Source organism: Balaenoptera borealis, assembly GCF_965194805.1.
Source record: "Balaenoptera borealis genome assembly, chromosome: 11".
NCBI lineage: Eukaryota > Metazoa > Chordata > Mammalia > Artiodactyla > Balaenopteridae > Balaenoptera > Balaenoptera borealis.
The window spans coordinates 56,764,810-56,786,442 of record NC_138868.1 but is presented as its reverse complement, the minus strand read 5'-3'; the positions used below and the strand labels follow the sequence as shown (position 1 = coordinate 56,786,442).

Here is a 21,633-nt window from a genome sequence, read left to right as displayed (position 1 = left end):
TAAAAATGGGCAAAGGACTTGAATAGACAATTCTCCAAAGACACACAAATGACCTATAAGCATATGAAAAGTTGCTAAACATCACTAATCACAAGATGAATGCAAATCAAGACCACACTCACATTTGTAGAATGACCACTATCAAAAGAACGGAAAATAAGAAGTGTTGGCAAGGATGTGGAGAAAGTAGACCCTGTAAGCACTCTGGAAATGTAAAATGGTGCAGCCGTTATGGAAAACAGTATAGAGGTTCCCCAAAAAATCAAAAATATAATTACCATATGAACCAACAATCCCACTTCTGGGTATATATCCAAAAGAATTCAAAGCAGGATCTTGAAGAGATATTTGCACACCTGTGTTCATTGTAGCATTATTTCACAATAGCTAAGAGGTGGAAGCAACCCAAGTGAACATCAACAGATGGATGATAGATAAAATGTAGTGTATACATTTTGCAATGGAATATTATGCAATCTTAAAAAGGAAGGAAATCCTAGGAATTCCCTGGTGGTCCAGTGGTTAGGACTCCACGCTTTCACTGCTGGGGCTCAGGTTCAATCCCTGGTTGGGGAACTAAGATCCTGCAACCCATGTGGTGCAGGCAGAAAAAAAAATAAAAGGGAAATCCTGTCACATGCAACAACATGGATAAACTTCAAGGACATTATGCTAAGTGAAATAAGCCAGTCACAAAAGAACAGATTGCATAATTCCACTCATACGAATCTGAAGTAGTCAAAATCATAAAAACAGAAAGTAGAAGGGTTGTTACCAAGGGCTGGGGGTAGGAGGGAAAGGGAATTAGTGTTCAATGGGTAGAGAATTTCAGTTTTGCAAGATGAAAAATTTCTAGAGATCTGTTGTACAACAATATGAGTATACCATACTTAACACTACTGAACTATACACTTAAAAATGATTAAGATAATAAATTTGGTGTTATGTTTTTTACCATAATTTAGAAAGTTAAAATTTTAATTTATCAAAAAAAATTATTATTGCATAAAGTATATCATAAATCTAAAGGTATGTAAAATGCATATGTAAGATTAGAAATATAAAATGTATATCCATGTACCCTCCACACAGCCTAAAAATAGAATATTATTAATACCTTAGAGGTCTTCTCTGAGGCCCTCCTTCCCCAGAGGTAACTATCCTGAATATTTGTGTTAATCCTTCTCGTACTTTTCTGTATAGTTTTACCACTAATATGAGATATCTCTAAATAACATATATTTGCCTAATATTGAACTTTATATATGGAATCATTTATCCTCTTGTAACTTACCTCTTTTTCTCTGATCTCTTATTCTTTTTTTAACATGAACCTCTTTTTTGAGATTCATCATACTGGATATTCCTTTGAATGAAAACACCACAATTTATCTTCTATTCTGTTCTTAATGGACATTTAAGATGTTACTGGTTTGGGGCTCTTACAAATGGGTATAACTGCTGTGAATCTTCTTGTACGTCTCTTAGTCCTGGTACACATGTCCAAAAGCTTCTCTTGACCCTAGATTCTGGAGTACAGATTTAAGTAAATGAAAAAGAAATTGAACACAACCTAAGCATCTCTCAAAAGGGTAATGGATGAATAAAATGTGACATTTATATAATGGAATATCATACAGTAATCAAAAGGAATGAACCTGATCTTTCTGTATCATCATGGATGGTTCTCAAAAACGTTATATGGAATGATGAAAGTGAGAGAAAACAGGAACAATGAATCATACTATTTAGGTAAAAAAAAACTTTAAGCACACAAAACATAATACTAAATATATGTAAAAATATAAAAAGTGGTCTGGAAGTGTGCACAGTAAACTCGTGATCGTGTTTGCCTCTGAGGAAGATGGGAAAGGGGTCTTTATAGTGTTTTATTTCCTTTTAAAATAAATGACAAAATATTAACAATTGTTAACTCTGGGTGACAGAATAAGCATATTTGTTATACTGTTCTTTGTATTTTTTTTTTTTTTTGTATGTTTTAAGTTCCTTAAGAGAGAGAGAGACTGGACCCAGAAGAACGTGAGGAGAATGTGTAAGCATCACTGAAATATTTGTGTTTGCCTAACAGTTCATCTAGTATTCAAAATTAACATAATCCTAAGGTAGGTTTTTGATGGTTTTCATTCTTCTGCTGTAATTTTAAAAGGAACACTGTGGTTAAAAAAAAAAAAAAAAAGACTGTGAATATGTCATACTAGTATTTACATAAGACAGATTCTCAGACATGTAATTACTAGGTCAAAGAGTGTGAACCTCTGAAACATTTGCTGCCTTCCAGGAAACTGTTCCAGTATACGTTCCTTTGGAAAATCCTCACTTGAAATGTTACGGATCTGGGAGTGCTTTTTGTAGGCATAAAAGCCTCATCCTTTATTAACTAAAACTTAATTCTTCCACTTTGTAGATCAATACCTGATGCATATAGCTTCGCATTAACCTCTAGTTTAATCAGCATTCCTCTAGATAAAATGTTGAAGACATTTTAGCTCCTTATCAGGAAGGGCTGTCTAAAGAGAGAGCTGTTCGAAGATCGGAGCTCCTCAGTCCTGGAGGCAGGTGAGCAGAGACTGGACAATTACTTGGCAGAATGTTATGGATTCCTTCTTTTTTTTCATTCCTCAAATCTTTAGGAAACACGTCGTCCCTCAGCGACGTGCAAGGACCTGAAGATCCAGGCTGAATTTCTAGAGTTTAGCTAAATGATCCAGTCCTGGGATTCTCCGAATTCTTTATGACTGGCTGGACCTTAATTTTAGGCTTTGTGGAGGGTGTGCCTGTGCGAACGAACGACAGGAAACGCAGGAAATGCAAACTAGATTTTATTTTATTTCAATTAATTACGTTTCTTAAAACTATCCATCAAGCCCACTTCTGGGTTTTGGATACAAAGATAATTTCTTGCTGAAAGAACATTCTGGGGCGGGAAAAGGAGAGGCAATTGTGGGTGGGGGAGGTTGGGCGAAAAAAATCAATGTCTCCTAGTCTTCTAGCAGGATGGCTCGTTTCCCATACCCCTCGACCCCCGCTACCAAGCCCCGACACCCACTCCGTGGAGTTAGCGCCGGCCGGCTAGTGAGCAAGGCCGGACACTTAGTAGCCCGGAACCTCGCGTGCGCGTTTCCGGCAGCAGCGTGCAAGGGGAAGTGTTTGGGCGCCGCACCGCCTCGCGCTATGCCCTTCAGCCCCGCGCTCGGAGGTGAAAGCTCGTGGCTTGGGCCCCGGCCGTGGTCTTGGTGATTTTCTTTGTAGTTGGAGGTCAGAGGCCAGGCCTCAAGTGGGAACGGCCTCACCATGATGAACGGCCGGCCGGGCCGAGTGCCCTTACAGTTCCTGCCGAATGAGGCCCGGAGCCTGCCGCCGCCCAAGCTAACCGACCCGCGGCTCGTCTACGTCGGCTTCTTGGGTTACTGCTCCGGCCTGATTGATAACGCGATCCGGCGGCGGCCGATGGTGTCGGCCGGTGAGGGCTGCGCGGGCGGGATGGGCTGGGAGGAGAGGGGGCTGTAGGGCTGAGGGCCGGCTCTGCCTTAGGCTGCCTGAGGTGCCTCCGCTTTTCCGGGCCTTTTCGCGTTAACAGGCCCCGCCTCGCCTCCCTCAGGTATCCGCGCCCCGTGAGCTTCTCAGAATCGGGCCGGCCAGAGTGTCATTTCAGGAAACTGAGATGCAGTGCAACCCACGACCTCGCAGTGAGTCTGTGAAGGACCCCGGACTGAACTGCCTGCTCCCCTCTCAGTTCGCGCTGTGGGGTGTGCAAAAATGAGCGATCAATCGATGCAATGCACTACTAACACTGCGTGCATTATAGCATTTAGTCTTCAGACACCTTGGGTGGTGAGGTGGGGGAGAGGTATTATCCATAATGGGGAAACAGAGCCTTAGATTAAAGCAGCTTGCCCAAGGTCGTAAGTAGCACAGTCTGTTTTTAAACTTCAGAGTCTATGTTCAGAACCAGCACTTCTCAGATTTAATGTGCATACTAATAACTTGGGGATCTTGTTAAAATGCAGATGCTGGTTCATTAGATCTGGAGAGAGGCCTGATGGTCCCAATCTCCCAGACGCTGCTGGTCTGGGGACTTCACATTGAGTAGGAGGCTCTAAACCACTGGGCTGTATTTCCTAGTAGATCAGTGTTCACCTGTCTGAGACCAACAGTGATAGTAAGTGACACAGCTGTGCTAAAGTCTATGGATTTCCAGAGGGAAGAGAGGGAAGCTTTGTAAAAGGTGTCTTTCAATTTAGCTTTGATATGTTAGACAGATACTTGGAGAGAGCCTTCCAGGCCCATGGGAGGCTAGTGGGAGTGAATGGGGGCAAGAGCACCTGAATGGGGGGCAGTTGATGATGAGTGAGTGCAGAGTAGGGCGGTAAGGTAACAAAGATTTAGGTGGATGGTAGCAATTTATTCTCTAGGCAGATGGGAACCTTACATGCTTTTGAAAGCTATCAAAGCTTTCAGAGGAAGTTCAGTGATTGGACCTGTGTTTTAAAAGGTCAACTTTGTTATAAACTGATTGGAGCCAAGGAGCCCAGCTAGGACGAAGGCTAATACAGTGGTTCAGGCAAGCAGGAATCACCTCACTTGTGCCTCTTTTGCCTTCTTCCAGCTGTATCTATGCCTGGAGGTCGACTCCCAACCCACCAAATTTCAGCATTTCTAGTGCTCAAATAGACTTGAGATCCTATCTGCTTTGGACATGACCCCACTCCACAGAAAGGAGTGATCTTTGTCCATTTCTGCCACTAGGAACTGTGGAGTGTTCTCCCTTCTTATCACCACTCCACACTTGCCCACGCCTGTCACTTGGTGTAATGGAAAGAGCTCCATTTTGGAATTAAATGGCCTTGCTCCGCTGCTTCCCAGCCATGTCACCTTGCGCAAGTTACTTGGTCAGAGCTCAAGTTTCCTCATCTATAAAGTGAGAATAATTCATCTTTGCATATTTTTTTGTGAGAATTAAGTGAGATTCTATAGGCAAATGCCTGGCACACGGAAGGTGCCTAACAGGTTTCCCTTTCCTTAGCTCTTGTTATGCAAACAGTTTACCATATATTTGTTCAACCTTAACTGAGCTCTTTCCCTGTGCCAGGCAGTGTTGTTACACATTGGCTGTATAGGGGGAGGAATACTGACCTGCCCTTGAGGAACTCCTAATTGTGTCAGGGAGACAAACAGATCTGGGTCTAGGTGTGACAGACAGGTATTTTGATAGAGGTGGGTGAGCAGAGAGTGCTTTGGGAGCATAAAGGAGGTTCAGATCAGAGGGATCCTGTTCCAGAGGAAGAAACGGTTGGCTGAGATTTGAAGTATGTATCACTTAATCTCACCTCATGGTTGTCAAAGAATGTTTTGTGCCTTTTCTGGGAGACAGAAGAGCATAGTAGTTAAGAGCACAAGCTTTTGCATTTGACACCACCTCCTCCCTACTAGCCATTTGATTCTGAAGAAGTTACTTATCTCTTTGAGCTTTAGTTTCCTCATCTATGAAATAGGGATGGTGTCTACCTCTTTGTGTGGCTGTGAGAACTAGGTGAGATAATGGATGTAAAGCACTTAGCCCAGGCCTAGGGGTCAGAGTTCCTGAGTTCCCTGGGTTTCCCCTTAGTTGCTTTGGAAAATTCAGGTTTTGAGGACTTTATTGAAATAGTTTTCCTCAGCAGCATTTATTGAATGCATACTGTGTTTATCTAGTTCAATGTCTGGCATATAGTAATGTTCAATGAGTATTTATTGAATGAATGTGTAGATTACAAGGAAATATAAAACATTGTCCCAACCATCCAAAGATTTACAAACCAGATGGGCATATCTATTAAAAAGATGAATTGTGGTACAACTTTATGCACATAGGAGGAGTGGGGAAGGAGAAATATATGGTGGATTTTCCAACTGTGGCCATGGAGAGTACCTGGCATTCTGTAGGTAGTTGGAATATTCTATCAATGAAATCAAGTTGTGCAGATCTTTTTCAAGTAGCAGAAAATATTAAATACAATTTTTTCTTAAGCTTTTCTCCCATCACCTGTTTTTAAACCCTTGTTTCTGGTTACCACTTACCTGCCCTAAATTTAGAGTTAGTTGGTATCTAAGTGTAATCCACAAAATTAAATGTTTATTGATTTCTAGTTTAATATATCAGTAGTTTATGGCATTCTGCAAAGAGCACCATGGCTTTCAAGTTTAGGTTCACTGAGTAAAGGAAAGAAGGGGAAGATAATTGTGGGAGGGTTGTGTATGTGGTGAAAGGGAGACCACTGCTGAAAGAGAAGAGGCTAGGGAAATGAGGACTTGGGAAGAGGCCAAGCCATGCCTTTAGGGCTAGGACACTGATATCATCTAAACCTTCTGTGAAGGATATGAGTAAGCACAGAGAGTCTGAGTCTTTGTATCTGTGTAGTCCAGTGGCACACGGGAGAACCCAGCACATTTTGGTTTGCTGTATTACAGGTGGCCCATTAGGGGAAGCAGTGGCTGTTCGGGGTAAGGGAGAATGCAGAAGAGTCTGGGCCTTGTCCAGTCCCAGGTTATAGTGATACTTTGTATTTTTATTGTTTTACAATTTTTCCAAAACACTATAATAACTACTGTGAAAAAGATAGGTTAGGTATTATCTTTTAGAGGTAGTAAATTGATTTTCCCAAGGCCATTCATCCATTTATTATATATTTATTAAGTGCTGTCTGTGTGCTGGTATACAAAGATGAATCAAACATTGACTTTGCCTGGTAGTAGAGAGAGAAATAATTACTATAGCAATTTACATATTAATAGATATGAGTTCATCCTTTTAACTCCAGGAAAGTTATAGGAAGGCTTCTTAGCAGAAGTGATGTCTGAGTTGAATCTTGAAGGATCAGGAAGTTGCTGGACAGAGAAGTAATCAGTGCACGGTATATAGAAGCATGAAGGAGCCTAGTTCATGTGAGGAATTAAAAGTAGTTGAGTATTGCTGGGCACAATGTGCATATCAGGGAGGGTCAGAAGATGAAGGTGGAAGAGGCAGCTCATGAAAGGCCTGGGAGATCATATGCACGAGTTTAGGGTCCTGTTGACCATAATTGAAGAAGGGACTGACAGACTAGTTTGTGTTTTTGTAGAAATTCCTCTAATGACAGGGTAAAAGCTGGGATCAGTGTGGAGTAGAAAATGAGGTGAAAGGGAGACCAGTTAGTGTGAATAAGCATAAGTTCCCTGAAGTGAGGAAAGGAAATATTTATAAGGTAGAATTGACAGTGACTGGATGTAGGGGAAGAGGGTAGAAAAAAAAGATAATTACTGTGTTTATTACCCAGGACATGGATTCCTGGGTAAATGGTCTTATTCTCTGAATTAAGAAAAAGAGGTATGAATAGGAAGGAACTGAGTTTGTTTGGGGGTATTCAGGTAAACGTATCTGTCAAATATTCGGATATATTTGCTGTTCAGCATGGGTGCCTGAGTTGGATGTTACTTATAGATGATAATAGATAAAACTATAGGAATAAAAAGTTCTCCAAAGGAACATGTACGGGATAAGAAGAGGGCTGGGAATAGAATTCTGAGGCATAGCTAGAAAACCTGCCCTTAGCCTTTTGCAAAAAAATATTTTTGTATATAAAGTATATACCTTTGCATCTCCCCTTCACATTATAAATTTTGGCTTTCCTAGATCATGTGATTTGATCCTCTCCAGTCTTATTATAATAGGATGATTTTTTTGGTAGGATGATTTTATTTATTTATTATTTATTTTTATTTTTTCTGCTCTGCGTGGCATGTGGGATCTTAGTTCCCCAACCAGGGATCGAACCCATACCCCCTGCAGTGGAAGCGCAGAGTCTTAACCACTGGACCGCCAGGGAAATCCCAGTAGGATGATTTTTTAAAGATAGTTTTTGAATAAGAAATACATGCAAAACTACAAAATTTAGAAGGTACAAAAGAGAATTGAGATATGTTTGTCGTACAGTGTACTGTTTTAGTAACCACTAGATATGCAAAAATAAATCGGTATATGGAGACAAACCAAATTGCTTTTAGACCATCTGTAGAGGACTTTACCTCTACTCGTCATCTCCTGAACATGTCCTGGAATACAAGCTAGTGTAGGTCTAAAGTTAACTTATTGAAAAAGGAAAACTTTTTTTTCTGTTTCAGTCTGCCATTCAAGTTTTTGTACTTACCCACCTTTTTCCTTGAAGAAACTTATAAAACCTGAATTTAAAAAATCTTGGGTTCTGTTGATAGTTATATTTGTAGACTTAATGTTGCTTTTCATAGTTGCCAGATATCCTTAGGAAGATGTCCCAAAGAATACCCATATACAAAAGCCTTTTTTTTTTTAAAGAATGTCGAAAGAAATAAATTATATATCTGAAACATTAGAAATGTGATTTTTAATACAATGACTGATTTTTGCTTTCTTTGGGATTTGTTGTTTCAATTTCAGGTTTGCATCGCCAGCTTCTATATGTTACTTCCTTTATTTTTGTCGGATATTATCTTTTAAAACGTCAAGACTGTATGTATGCTCTGAGGGACCACGATATGTTTGCATATGTAAAGTCACATCCAGAGGATTTTCCTGGAAAAGGTATTTCAAGTTAATTGCAGAAAACTTCTTTCTTACTCCGTATCATTTTCCCTGGTTAATCTTATTCATGCCTATGGCTTCAGTGCCTTCTGTATTTTGTTGACTTCCACATCTTTGTCTGTAGACCAGAATTCTCTTGAATTCATGTATCCAGTTTCTGGCTGAGTACCTCTGTGTCCCTCAGACAGCAGACAGAACTCATGTCTCCTCTGCTTGCCCAGACCTCCTGTTCTTCTGTGTCCTGCTTCAGTGAATGGCACTACTGTCCACCTAGGCTCTCCAGCCAGAAGCCTGGGAATCATCTTCAAGTCTGTGTCTTTGACTTCCCATTAGTCATCAAGTCTTACCGTTCTAATCCCTAAATAATTCTCAGCCCTGCACTCTCCTCTCTACCCTTGTCACTACCCTGGTTCAGGCCCTGGTAACCTCTTGTGTGGACGCTTGCACTTGCCTCTAGCTTGCCTTTGCCTTTAGTCTTACCGAAAATCACATCTCTGTGGATAAATATGGATGTGCTTAAAATAGCTATCCATTGCCTTTTGGATAAAATCACGACTCCCTAGGATGGCTTGTTTTCCCAGGCTGAGCTAATTGCCTGGTAGAAACACTTAACTCATACCTCTTATCCACCCCTTAACACACACAGGCTGTGTTGTGTCCCTCACTGGACTGTAGCTTCATCTTTGTTTCTCCAGCCTCCAGCACAGAGCCTACACGTAGTAGGCACTTAAATAAATAATGGCTGGCCTGAACTACATAGGGCCCTGCCTCATCTCCTGCCTCATGAAATGCTGTCCTGAACCTGCCCTATATCACTTTGTACATGCTATACCTCCTTAGTCCTCCTCTTGCCCCATTTCCACTCTATGCACCTAACAAAATTCCTGCTCAAGATTCATCATCTCAATGAAGCCTTCATCCAGCTATAGACAGGAATTTCCTTAGCACACTCTACTTATCTTTGTGCAGCTGTGAATATAACTGTAATACTGCTGTTTTCTTGTTCACATTTTATACAGATACACAATATAGATGTGTGTGTACATGAGTGAATGAGTGTAGGAAATATTTGAAATTTTGAAAATTTTGTAAATATATTTTTAGATTTTCCTATTTATGTAAAAGTGTAGTATTAAGCATTTAAATTTCATCAGACTGAATGATGATGTGTAGGGTCCTATTTAGCTCTGAAATTGTATTACTCTAACATTTCCCTAGCCTTCAGTCACATATGTGATATTTATGGTGGATCAGAAAGGCAGCTTTTTTTTGCCAATGAAGAGCTCAAAGACTAGTACAAAGCCCTGAATAGTAGATGTATCAGGGATGGGAAATACTCAGGACTGCTGGATGTTAGTGCTGAAAGGAATCTTGGGAATATTGATTTCTAAGAGGGAGACCCAGTGGCAGTTAGTCCTCAGTCCCAGACCTCTGGCTCTTTGCCTCCGCGTTTCCACTAGCTCCCTCTGGCAGTGAGTGTAGCCTCACGGGCTCATTCTCTCTGAGCAGCAGATTACTGGCAGGTGTGCCCAGTGCCTCCTGCATGGACAGTGCAGGCATGGAGAGCTTGACTGCCTCGGCTCCTGGCCCCTCCCTATTCATTCCTTCTTTTACCCCTTCAGCTAGGATTCCCCTGGCAGCACTTTGCCCCTCCAGATAACCATCTGGATGTCACCACAGATTCTTCCAAAGTTATTCTTCATTCAGTGGAACAAAATGCCTCAGTGATTGCCAAGCCATGGTTGAGGACTAGAAAATAAGTCAGTTCTTAAAAGAATATTAAGTGTTAATTTTTCTTTAGGAAATATGATTTTTTAAACACACTTTAAAAATCTTTTGTGATCTTTCTTTATAGATAAGAAAACTTATGGTGAAATTCTTGAAGAATTCCATCCAGTGCGTTGAAGTCTCCAAAATGCTTGCTCTGGTTTCATTGATACCGGTTTTTTCTGAATTTTGTGGAACTGTTTCTATGACATCTGAAGTGTATGGTAATCTATACATTAACACCTTGTGATTAAAATGGTAATCATAAGCACTGACTCCTTTTTGTCATAAGAAAAATAGTTCATCGGAGAATGGTCAGTTTCCATTTACCTAGTTTTTTTTTTTTTTTTAAATCTTCATCCTTCCTGTTTTTAAATTTATTTATTTATTTATGGCTGTGTTGGGTCTTCGTTTCTGTGCGAGGGCTTTCTCTAGTTGCGGCAAGTGGGGGCCACTGTTCATCGCGGTGCGCGGGCCTCTCACTATCGCGGCCGCTCTTGTTGCGGAGCACAGGCTCCAGACGCGCAGGCTCAGTATCTGTGGCTTACGGGCCCAGTTGCTCCGTGGCATGTGGGATCTTCCCAGACCAGGGCTCGAACCCGTGTCCCCTGCATTGTCAGGCAGATTCTCAACCACTGCGCCACCAGGGAAGCCCTCCATTTACCTAGTTTTAAGAAGACATCTGGCAGATTTAAAAATGGGGTTTAGTTCTGGTTCAGAGTTGGCAAACTATAGCCTGTGGGCCAAATCTGGCTCACTGCCAATACAATTTTATTGGACACAGCCAAGCTCATTTGTTTACCTGTTTATGGCTGCTTCCATGCTACTGCAGCAGAGTTGAATGGTGGTGACAGAGACCTTATGGTCTGCAAAGCCTAAAATATTTAATATATGGCCCTTTACAGAAGAGTTTTGCCTGCTCCAGTTCTAATGCAAAGTGAATCCAAGCAAGCCAGATTATGGTAGGTTTTGTGAGTCGTGCAGAATAATTTTGACTTGATTCTGTAGGTAGTGGAAAGTCACTAAAGGATTTTAAATAGGAATAACATGATCATGTTTGTATTACTGAGCTCTCTGCAACAACGTAGAGGGTGGTTGAGAAGGAGGAAACTCAAGACCAGGAGAACAGCTGATACGGCAAAGGGGTCTCAGCTCTTAGATGGATCATCCTGGAGAAAGTGGGCTCAGTAGCTAATGCTGTCTACAGTGGAGCTTGGTGCAATTAGAAGTAAAAGATCCCACCTAACTAGAATGAGGTTACTCTTTATGGCTTATCAAGTCCAAATGCTTGTCCAAAAAGTTTTTGTTTCCAAGGTCAGATTTTATAATCAGATTAGGTTTTGGAGATTAATAAAATTGTTTATTTATATGTGATTTCAAATTAGGTGGCAGTCTGAATATAAGCAGATGGGCAAATCAGATGGTTCCATCTCTCTTGAGTCCTACTTGTTAAAAATGAAATCATGTCTGAGAAAGTAGAGGTTAATAAAGATATGTACAAATACAAGGTATTATTTTTTATTGCTACTTCAATAAATAAGTTTATAGTTCACCTGTGCTCAGCAGGTGTAAGAGTGTGAACCACTCAGAGTTTAGGACTCTGCTACTTCTTAGTTCTGGAGGCTAAAAAGTAAGGGAGGGCTAGAACAAAGACAAGGTGAGGGTGGGAGAAAAAAATCCACCTATAATAATAGCTCTCACATGCCAGCTGCTTTTGACTTATTGTCGTGTTTAATTTTCATAACAACTTTATGAGGTAGGTAACACTTTCCCCATTTTATAGATGAGGAAATTTAGGCTACAGTGGGTTAAATAACTTGCCCAAGATCACAGTGAATGACTGCCAAGAGGGAAGGATGTGAACTTCAATTAGTCGGATGCTAAAACTTCTCTTTCTCCTGTAACACACTGGCCAGGTGACATGTGGTCCCTCGTGAACCACTGGCTACCACCCCAAGCTGGTAAGAGGAGCAAGGAGAGTTGTGAATAGCAACAAGCAACCTAAAGGTGACCCAGTGATGAGTCCACGAATTGGTTCTCAGAGGCAGGTAGGGAAGCATCCCAGACATCCAAGTCACCTTCACTTCTAGCTGCGGGTCCAGGTCTTTCTGGTCTTATCATCATCAGGCTAGCGAACTGCTCCATGTCCTCATCACAGTCTGCCTTCTGTCATGTGGAGTAAGCTGTGGAGTGCAGAAATTTTAAGAAAGCAGCCAGTGTAAATTCACACCATTAAGGTACTGTCACATGCCTATTAAAGTAGGAAAAATACTGAAAAAGCACAGCGGTGCTGCCGTAGGAAAACCCTGGTGGCATTACAGCGCTACAAGAAGAATCCGGTTGTCAGTGCTGCAATATCTCACCTAGTTTCATCTCTACATTTTACTAACAGGAAAACTACAGAAAGGTGAACTAAGTTGTCCAGGGCATAGAGAGATCAGTGAAGAGCCAGGACAAGAGGCCAGATATTTTTTAACTTCTGTACAGCTGCCACAAAAAACAAGCTAGGGAGCGTTGAAGCGTTGCAATGTAGAATTGGCTGCTCTTGTCTTTGAAGTGGTTTGGCTGACCAAGGAGTGGGGTTTCTCACCGCTTTGCCATCCCTAATTCCCACCTCCAGCCCAAGCTGCAGAATTCTAAGGTGCTAAGGAAATCCAGTAGTGTAGAGGAAAGGAATTAGATGTGAGCTAGGCCAGGGCCCATTCACATCTTGGCTCTGCCATTTCCTGAGTAACCTCGGACTCATTTTATCTCTCAGACCTCCAGTTTTTCCATTTGTAAGAGGGGATTATAATTCCATTAGATCATTGATATGCAAGTGATTTTAAACTACAAGACTATTCAAGTGCTAATTGTTTTTATTAATTTTTTTATTATTCAGTGAATAAACTGAAACCCAGAGAAGTGAGTGAAAATAAGGCCTCACAGCTCATTAGTGATGGAATCAGGACTTGAACCCAGAGCTCTTGACCCAGCCCCATTACATTCAAGAAGAACCTCTGAAAGGCCACCCAGGGAGCCTCAAGGGGAGAGGGAAGCGGGTTGAAGTTGGCAGTTTGGGTTTGGGTTTGAGGTAGGGGAAGGGAAAATGGCTGAGAAAATACCAGGAGCAGAGCTCTTTATAGGCTATGTGTTCAGAATCCATGTGTATTTCCCATCATTATAGAGTGACCTCAGGAAAATCATGAAGATAACACAATATAGCAGAGAGTAAATCTGATGGAAAGAACACCCAGCTCAAAGTTGGGGCCATTCTTGCTTTTTTTATCCCCCTACTAATTATGTGACTTTGGGTGAGTCAGTTCATCTCTCTGGATTTAATTTCCTTACAGGTAAAATGAGGATAAAGATTCTGCCCAAATACCTGCATCGGGTGGTTTTGAGATTCCCATGGACATGGACTTGGACATGGTTTATTACCGATGAAGCCAGTTTGTGGCAGCAGGGCTGACAGGTGGCACAGGATCAAAACTGGCATGTGCCGTGGCCAAATTTCTCCCAATCATTACCCAGGAGTGACCCATCCATGACTGTCCCAGATCCCCTTCCCACCTCCTACCCTGTGCCACCACCTGCTAGTCTAGCTTCCTGCTCATCTACACCTCACAACCCCAGCCCTTCTGTGCTCAGATTCCAACACGTATGTATACGTCCTCACAACTGGGCTTCCCAACGGGCATGCCTCCACACTGGTGTCCCCGGAACAGATTTGAGTGCCCACATAGTGGTCCTTTAGCTTTCCATTTGGCTGGCTGCCACTTGGGATGGCCAGAGTACCCCTGCTAGTTGCAGGACTACTGTGAGCAGCCTATGTACCCCATGTGCCATATAAATATAATTTTCCATATTTCATAACTTGAAAAAATGTTGGAAGCAGTGCCACACACACATAGAATTCACATTCTACACCTAAGTAAACACATGCCTTGGGTAAGTTTCTTCACTTATAAAATAGAAAAAATAAAACCTATCTTCCGGACTTCCCTGATGGCACAGTGTTTAAGAATCCGCCTATCAATGCAAGGGACACAGGTTCGAGCCCTAGTCCAGGAAGATCCCACATGCCGCGGAGCAACTAAGCCTGTGTGCCACAACTACTGAGGCTGCGCTCTAGAGGCCGCGAGCCACAACTACTGAAGCCCGTGTGCCACAACTACTGAAGCCTGTGCGCCTAGAGCCTGTGCTCTGCAACAAGAGAAGCCACCACAGTGAGAAGCCCGTGCACCACAATGAAGAGTAGCTCCTGCTCACTGCAACTAGAGAAAGCCCACGCACAGCAATGAAGACCCAAAGCAGCCAAAAAATTAATTAATTAATTAATTAATTAATTAATTAATTAAAAAAAACTATCTTCCTAGAATTGTTATGAAGATTAAATGAGTTAATCCTATCTCAAGCATTTAGGGACTATGCTGGCATTCATTATGTGCTCAAATAGAAGCTATCATTTATATGTGACATCAGGGGTTCTTATTTTAGAATTCATGGATAGGCCCTAGTAGATGGCATATCCCCTGAAATTGCATGTACAGTTATGTGTCTTTATGCCTAGACTCTGGAGAGAGAGAGAGTCCTTGGCTTTAATCAGATTCTTAAAGAAGTCAATGGTGAGAGCACACCTGTTCAGTTCGTACAGCTCCAAATATTCACATACTTACTAATAATTGCACAAATACATATAAGTGCACGTAAGGTATGCACTCACCAATCACTTTTCCTTATGTTTCCATGACAGTTCACCACCATTACTCACAAATTCTGGGTCAGAAGGAGAGTAAGGCAGGCCTGGCCTTGGACCTTCCCAAGTCATGGTCCCAATATCCCAAAGTGAGGGTGGCTTTGTCTGAGAGCCAGGCTCTCCCTCTCACACTGGGTTCACCACTGCTCTATTTCCTCCCCTGGGATGTCCCTCAGTGGACTCTGACACCCACTAGCATGGCCACCGTTACCTTTCCTAGAGTCCGAGGCCTCTATGGGCTGTCCCATTATCTCCTGGTATTTCCTCGTCACCTCCTCAGCTTTCAGGGTAAGGTGGGTGAGGATATGAGGAAGGCTGGAGAAGTGCAGGTGGAACTAGGCTTCCAGGTCCAGCTGCCCCAAGACCCTCTCCTCCTCGGCCTCCTCTGGCTCTGCAGCTTCGTTCTCAGCCTCGTCGGCTTTGCCACCTGCCACCTTGGCCTTCCACTCCTCCCAGGGCAGCAGCCCATGTTCCACATCCACGCAGATGGCCTTGAGCATGGTGAAGTAGTTGTAGAGATAGGGAGCCCCTGCCTAGGCCTGGCGTCCATGAACACTCAGCTGCACATCCCACAGAAGGCTGGGGATCATCACCAGCTGTTTCATGTTGCACACCATGGCCGAGTACTGGTCCATGACAGTCAGCAGGCAGTTCCTGCGGTAGCACTTGGTCAGCATCTGCATGGTGGCTTTAGCTTCCATACAGAGGCTGGCAGACTGCCTCAGCACTATTTCCAGGCTGTTATTTTTGTCTGGATGCACAGCAGTGTGACAGAATGCAAGGCCCAGCTGGTGGGTCAACACAGCCCTCTTTTAGGCCAATCCCAGGGCTTGGGTCCCAACATCTGTATCAGGCGATCCATCTGCCCAGGGATAGAACTGCCAGACTTGTGTCAGTCATTTCAGTACTCCGTGACTGCCTCAGCAAGAGCCTGGCTCCTCCTTCATCAGCTCACCAGGTCAGTTAGAGGGCGGCCTTTCCCTTTGGCAACAGGTGCACTTGAAACCAGGGCAGTAATTAATTCTTTCAGGTCACCTGAGACCAAGCTGCCTCTTGGCTGTCTGTGTCCTAATGCACAGCTCACTTCTTCAACCTGGGTGTCTCAGCTGTGAAATGAACAAGGGAAGAGGGTCATGTAATGAAATGGCTTAGTGTGGGGCAAAGAGCATTCAAGTGGGAGCCAGAAGCCCACTTCTGCTGCAATTTCCTAGCCATGAATTTGTCATTGTTTGCTGACTAACAATTATGAGCACCCACTTCACATCAAGTTCTATACTAAGCTCTTTCACCACAACCCTACGATGAATGCTTTAGTATTCCCATTTTACCAGTGAGGAAACTGAGGTGCAAACAGCTAAAGTAACTTGCCCATGGTGCCCTTAGGGCTGGGATTCCAGCCTGGGACCACCTCTCTCTCACCTCCACTCAGGGCTCTACACTGATGTGTGAGGTTGCATAAGTTATACAAGGTGGAGAGGGAAGACAGGAGAAGCAAGAAGAACTACAATTCTTCAGCCTGTGGAAGGAAAACCATATTCACAGAAAGATAGACAAGATGAAAAGGCAGAGGACTTTGTACCAGATGAAGGAACAAGATAAAACCCCAGAAAAACAACTAAATGAAGTGGAGATAGGCAACCTTCCAGAAAAAGAATTCAGAATAATGATAGTGAAGATGATCCAGGACCTCGGAAAAAGAATGGAGGCAAAGATCGAGAAGATGCAAGAAATGTTTAACAAAGTCCTAGAAGAATTAAAGAACAAACACCTAGAAGAATTAAAGAACAAACAAACAGAGATGAACAATACAATAACTGAAATGAAAAATATACTAGAAGGAATCAATAGCAGAATAACTGAGGCAGAAGAAAGGATAAGTGAATTGGAAGACAGAATGGTGGAATTCACTGCCATGGAACAGAATTTAAAAAAAAGAATGAAAAGAAATGAAGACAGCCTAAGAGACCTCTGAGACAACATTAAATGCAACATCATTTGCATTATAGGGGCCCCAGAAGAAGAAGAGAGAGAGAAAGGACTCAAGAAAATATTTGAAGAGATTATAGTCAAAAATTTCCCTAACGTGGGAAAGGAAATAGCCACCCAAGTCCAGGAAGCGCAGAGATTCCCAGGCAGGATAAACCCAAGGAGTAACATACCGAGACACATACTAATCAAATTGACAAAAATTAAAGACAAAGAAAAGTTATTGAAAGCACCAAGAGAAAAACGACAAATAACATACAAGGAAACTCCCATAAAGTTAACAGCGATTTCTCAGCAGAAACTCTACAAGCCAGAAGGGAGTGGCAGGACATATTTAAATTGATGAATGGGAAAAATACCCAGCAAGGATCTCATTCAGATTCGACAGAGAAATTAAAACCTTTACAGACAAGCAAAAGCTAAGAGAATTCAGCACCACCAAACCAGCTCTACAACAAATGCTAAAGGAACTTCTCTAAGTGGGAAACACAAGAGAAGAAAAGGACCTACAAAAACAAAACCATAACAATTAAGAAAATGGTAATAGGAACATATATATCGATAATTACCTTAAATGTGAATGGATTAAATGCTCCAACCAAAAGACACAGGCTGGCTGAATGGATACAAAAACAAGACCCATATATATGCTGTCTACAAGAGACCCACTTCAGACCTAGGGACACATACAGACTGAAAGTGAGGGGATGGAAAAAGATATTCCATGCAAACAGAAGTCAAAAGAAAGCTGGAGTAGCAATACTCATATCAGATAAAATAGACTTTAAAATAAAGAATGTTACAAGAGACAAGGAAGGACACTACATAATGATCAAGGGATCAATCCAAGAAGAAGATATAACAATTATAAATATATACGCACCCAACATAGGAGCACCTCAATACATAAGGTAACTGCTAACCGCTATAAAAGAGAAAAATCGACAGTAACACAATAATAGTGGCCAACTTTAACACCTCACTTACACCAATGGACAGATCATTCAGACAGAAAATTAATAAGGAAACACAAGCTTTAAATGATGCAATAGACCAGATAGATTTAATTGATATTTATAGGACATTCCATCCAAAAACAGCAGATTACACCTTCTTCTCAAGTGCACACGGACATTCTCCAGGATAGATCACATCTTGGGTCACAAATCAAGCCTCGGTAAACCTAAGAAAATTGAAATCATATCAAGCATCTTTTCCGACCACAACGCTATGAGTTTATAAATCAATTACAGGGGAAAAAAATGTAAAAAACACAAACACATGGAGGTTAAACAATACATTACTAAATAACCAAGAGATCACTGAAGAAATCAAAGAGGAAATCAGAAATACCTAGAGACAAATTACAACGAAAACACGACAATCCAAAACCTATGGGATGCAACAAAAGCAGTTCTAAGAGGGAAGTTTATAGCTATACAAGCCTACCTCAAGAAACAAGAAAAACCTCAAATAAACAATCTAACCTTACACCTAAAGAAACTAGAGAAAGAAGAACAAACAAAACCCAAAGTTAGCAGAAGGAAAGAAATCATAAAGATCAGAGCAGAAATAAATGAAATAGAAACAAAGAAAACAATAGCAAAGATCAATAAAACTAAATGCTGGTTCTTTGAGAAGATAAACAAAATTGATAAACCATTAGCCAGACTCATCAAGAAAAAGAGGGAGAGGACTCAAATTAATAAAATTAGAAATGAAAAAGGAGAAGTTACAACAGACACCGCAGAAATACAAAGCATCCTAAGAGATTACTACAAGCAACTGTATGCCAATAAAATGGACAACCTGGAAGAAATGGACAAACCCTTAGAAAGGTATAACCTTCCAAGACTGAACCAGGAAGAAATAGAAAATATGAACAGACCAATCACAAGTAATGAAATTGAAACTGTGATTAAAAATCTTCCAACAAACAAAAGTCCAGGACTAGATGGCTTCATAGGTGAATTCTGTCTAACATTTAGAGAAGAACTAACACCCATCCTTCTCAAACTCTTCCAAAAAATTGCAGAGGAAGGAACATTCCCAAACTCATTCTATGAGGCCATCATCACCCTGATACCAAAACCAGACAAAGATACTACAAAAGAAGAAAATTACAGACCAATATCACTGATGAATATAGATGCAAATATCCTCAACAAAATACTAGCAAACAGAATCCAACAACACATTAAAAGGATCATACACCATGATCAAGTAGGATTTATCCCAGGGATGTAAGGATATATGCGAATCAATCAATGTGATACACCATATTAACAAATCAAAGAATAAAAACCATGTGATCATCTCAATAGATGCAGAAAAAGCTTTTGACAAAATTCACCACCCATTTATGATAAAAACTCTCCAGAAAGTGGGCATAGAGGGAACCTACCTCAACATAATAAAGGCCATATATGACAAACCCACAGCAAACATCATTCTCAATGGTGAAAAACAGAAAGCATTTCATCTAAGATCAGGAACAAGACAGGATGTCCACTCTTGCCACTATTATTCAACATAGTTGTGGAAGTCCTAGCCATGGCAATCAGAGAAGAAAAAGAAATAAAAGGAATACAAATTGGAAAAGAAGAAGTAAAACTGTCACTGTTTGCAGATGACATGATACTATACATAGAGAATCCTAAAGATGCCACCAGAAAACTACTAGAGTTAATCAATGAATTTGGTAAAGTTTCAGGATACAAAATTAATGCACAGAAATCTCTTGCATTCCTATCCACTAACAACAGAAGCTCAGAAAGAGAAATTAAGGAAACAATCCCATTCACCATTGCAACAAAAAGAATAAAATGCCTAGGAATAAATCTACATAAGGAGGTAACAGACCTGTACTCAGAAAACTATAAGACACTGATGAAAGAAATCAAAGATGGCACAAACAGATGGAGAGATATACCATGTTCTTGGATTGAAAGAATCAATATTGTGAAAATGACTATACTACCCAAAGCAATCTACAGATTCAATGCAATCCCTATCAAATTACCAGTGGCATTTTTTACAGAGCTAGAACAAAAAAATCTTTAAATTTGTATGGAGACACAAAAGACCCCGAATAGCCAAAGCAGTCTTGAGGGAAAAAAATGGAGCTGCAGGAATCAGACTCCTTGACTTCAAGCTATACTACAAAGCTACACTAATCAAGACAATATGGTATTGGCACAAAAACAGAAATATAGATCAATTCAACAGGATAGAGCCCATGCACCAGAGATAAACCCATGCACCTATGGTCAACTAATCTATGAGAAAGGAGGCAAGAATATACAATGGAGAAAAGACAGTTTCTTCAATAAGTGATGCTGGGAAAACTGAACAGCTACATGTAAAAGAATGAAATTAGAATACTCCCTAACAGCATACACACACAAAAAACTCAAAATTGATTAAAGACCTAAATGTAAGACTGGACAGTATAAAACTCTTAGAGGAAAACATAGGAAGAACACTCTTTGACATAAATCATGGCCAGATCTTTCTTGATCCACCTCCTAGAGTAATGGAAATAAAAACAAAAATAAACAAATGGGACCTAATGAAACTTCAAAGTTTTTGCACAGCAAAGGAAACCATAAACAAGACGAAAAGACAACCCTCAGAATGGGAGAAAATATTTGCAAACGAATCAACGGACAAAGGATTAATCTCCAAAATATATAAACAGCTCATGCAGCTCAATATTAAAAAAACAAACAACCCAATCAAAAAATGGGCAGAAGACCTAAATAGACATTCCTCCAAAGAAGACATACAGATGGCCAAGAAGCACATGAAAAGATGCTCAACATCACTAATTATTAGAGAAATGCAAATCAAAACTACAATGAGGTATCACCTCACACCAGTTAGAATGGGCATTATCAGAAAATCTATAAACAACTAATGCTGGAGAGGGTGTGGAGAAAAGGGAACCCTCTTGCACTGTTGGTGGGAATGTAAACTGATACAGCCACTATGGAGAACAGTATGGAGGTTCCTTAAAAAACTAAAAATAGGGGCTTCCCCGCTGGTGCAGTGGTTGAGAATCTGCCTGCCAATGCAGGGGATACGGGTTTGAGCCCTGGTCTGGCAAGATCCCACATGCCGCAGAGCAACTAGGCCCGTGAGCCACAACTACTGAGCCTGCGCGTCTGGAGCCTGTGCTCCGCAATAAGAGAGGCCGCGATAGTGAGAGGCCCACGCACCGCGATGAAGAGTGGCCCCCGCTTGCCACAATTGGGGAAAGCCCTTGCACAGAAACGAAGACCCAACACAGCCAAAAATAAAAATAAATAAATAAATATTAAAAAAAGAAACAAAAAAAAAACCAACTAAAAATAGAACTACCATACGACCCAGCAATCCCACTACTGGGCATATACCCTGAGAAAACCATAATTCAAAAAGAGTCATGTACCACCATATTCATTGCAGTTCTATTTACAATAGCCAGGACATGGAAGCCACCTAAGTGTCCATCAACAGATGAATGAATAAAGAAGATGTGGCACATATATACAATAGAATATTACTC

At 41.3% G+C, this 21,633-nt stretch overlaps 2 protein-coding genes across 2 annotated transcripts in view; one reads left to right on the top strand and one right to left on the bottom strand.

Moving 5' to 3' along the window:
* The first annotated feature begins 3,152 nt into the window (after positions 1-3,152).
* NDUFC2 (NADH:ubiquinone oxidoreductase subunit C2) lies at positions 3,153-10,628 on the top strand. Its single transcript, XM_082343423.1, has 3 exons — positions 3,153-3,481; positions 8,450-8,593; positions 10,449-10,628. The coding sequence occupies exons 1-3, from the start codon at positions 3,313-3,315 to the stop codon at positions 10,496-10,498; spliced, it is 363 nt and encodes a 120-aa protein (XP_082199549.1). The 5' UTR covers positions 3,153-3,312; the 3' UTR covers positions 10,499-10,628.
* A 1,234-nt stretch (positions 10,629-11,862) lies between these two features.
* THRSP (thyroid hormone responsive) overlaps positions 11,863-21,633 on the bottom strand; it is a 40,043-nt gene continuing 30,272 nt past the window's right edge. The window contains 4 exon segments of the mRNA XM_082343415.1: positions 11,863-12,543; positions 15,310-15,433; positions 15,437-15,631; positions 15,635-16,204. Of these exon segments, the coding sequence (XP_082199541.1) occupies positions 12,530-12,543; positions 15,310-15,433; positions 15,437-15,631; positions 15,635-15,799 (498 nt within the window). The 5' untranslated portion in view covers positions 15,800-16,204 and the 3' untranslated portion in view covers positions 11,863-12,529.

Excerpts from the sequence above, each read along its gene's own strand:
- NDUFC2 (XM_082343423.1), top strand. The coding sequence starts at position 3,313 with ATGATGAACGGCCGGCCGGGCCGAGTGCCCTTACAGTTCCTGCCGAAT. Across the intron at positions 3,482-8,449 it reads GCGGCCGATGGTGTCGGCCG|GTTTGCATCGCCAGCTTCTA; the intron begins GTGAGGGCTGCG and ends TTTCAATTTCAG. Across the intron at positions 8,594-10,448 it reads AGAGGATTTTCCTGGAAAAG|ATAAGAAAACTTATGGTGAA; the intron begins GTATTTCAAGTT and ends CTTTCTTTATAG.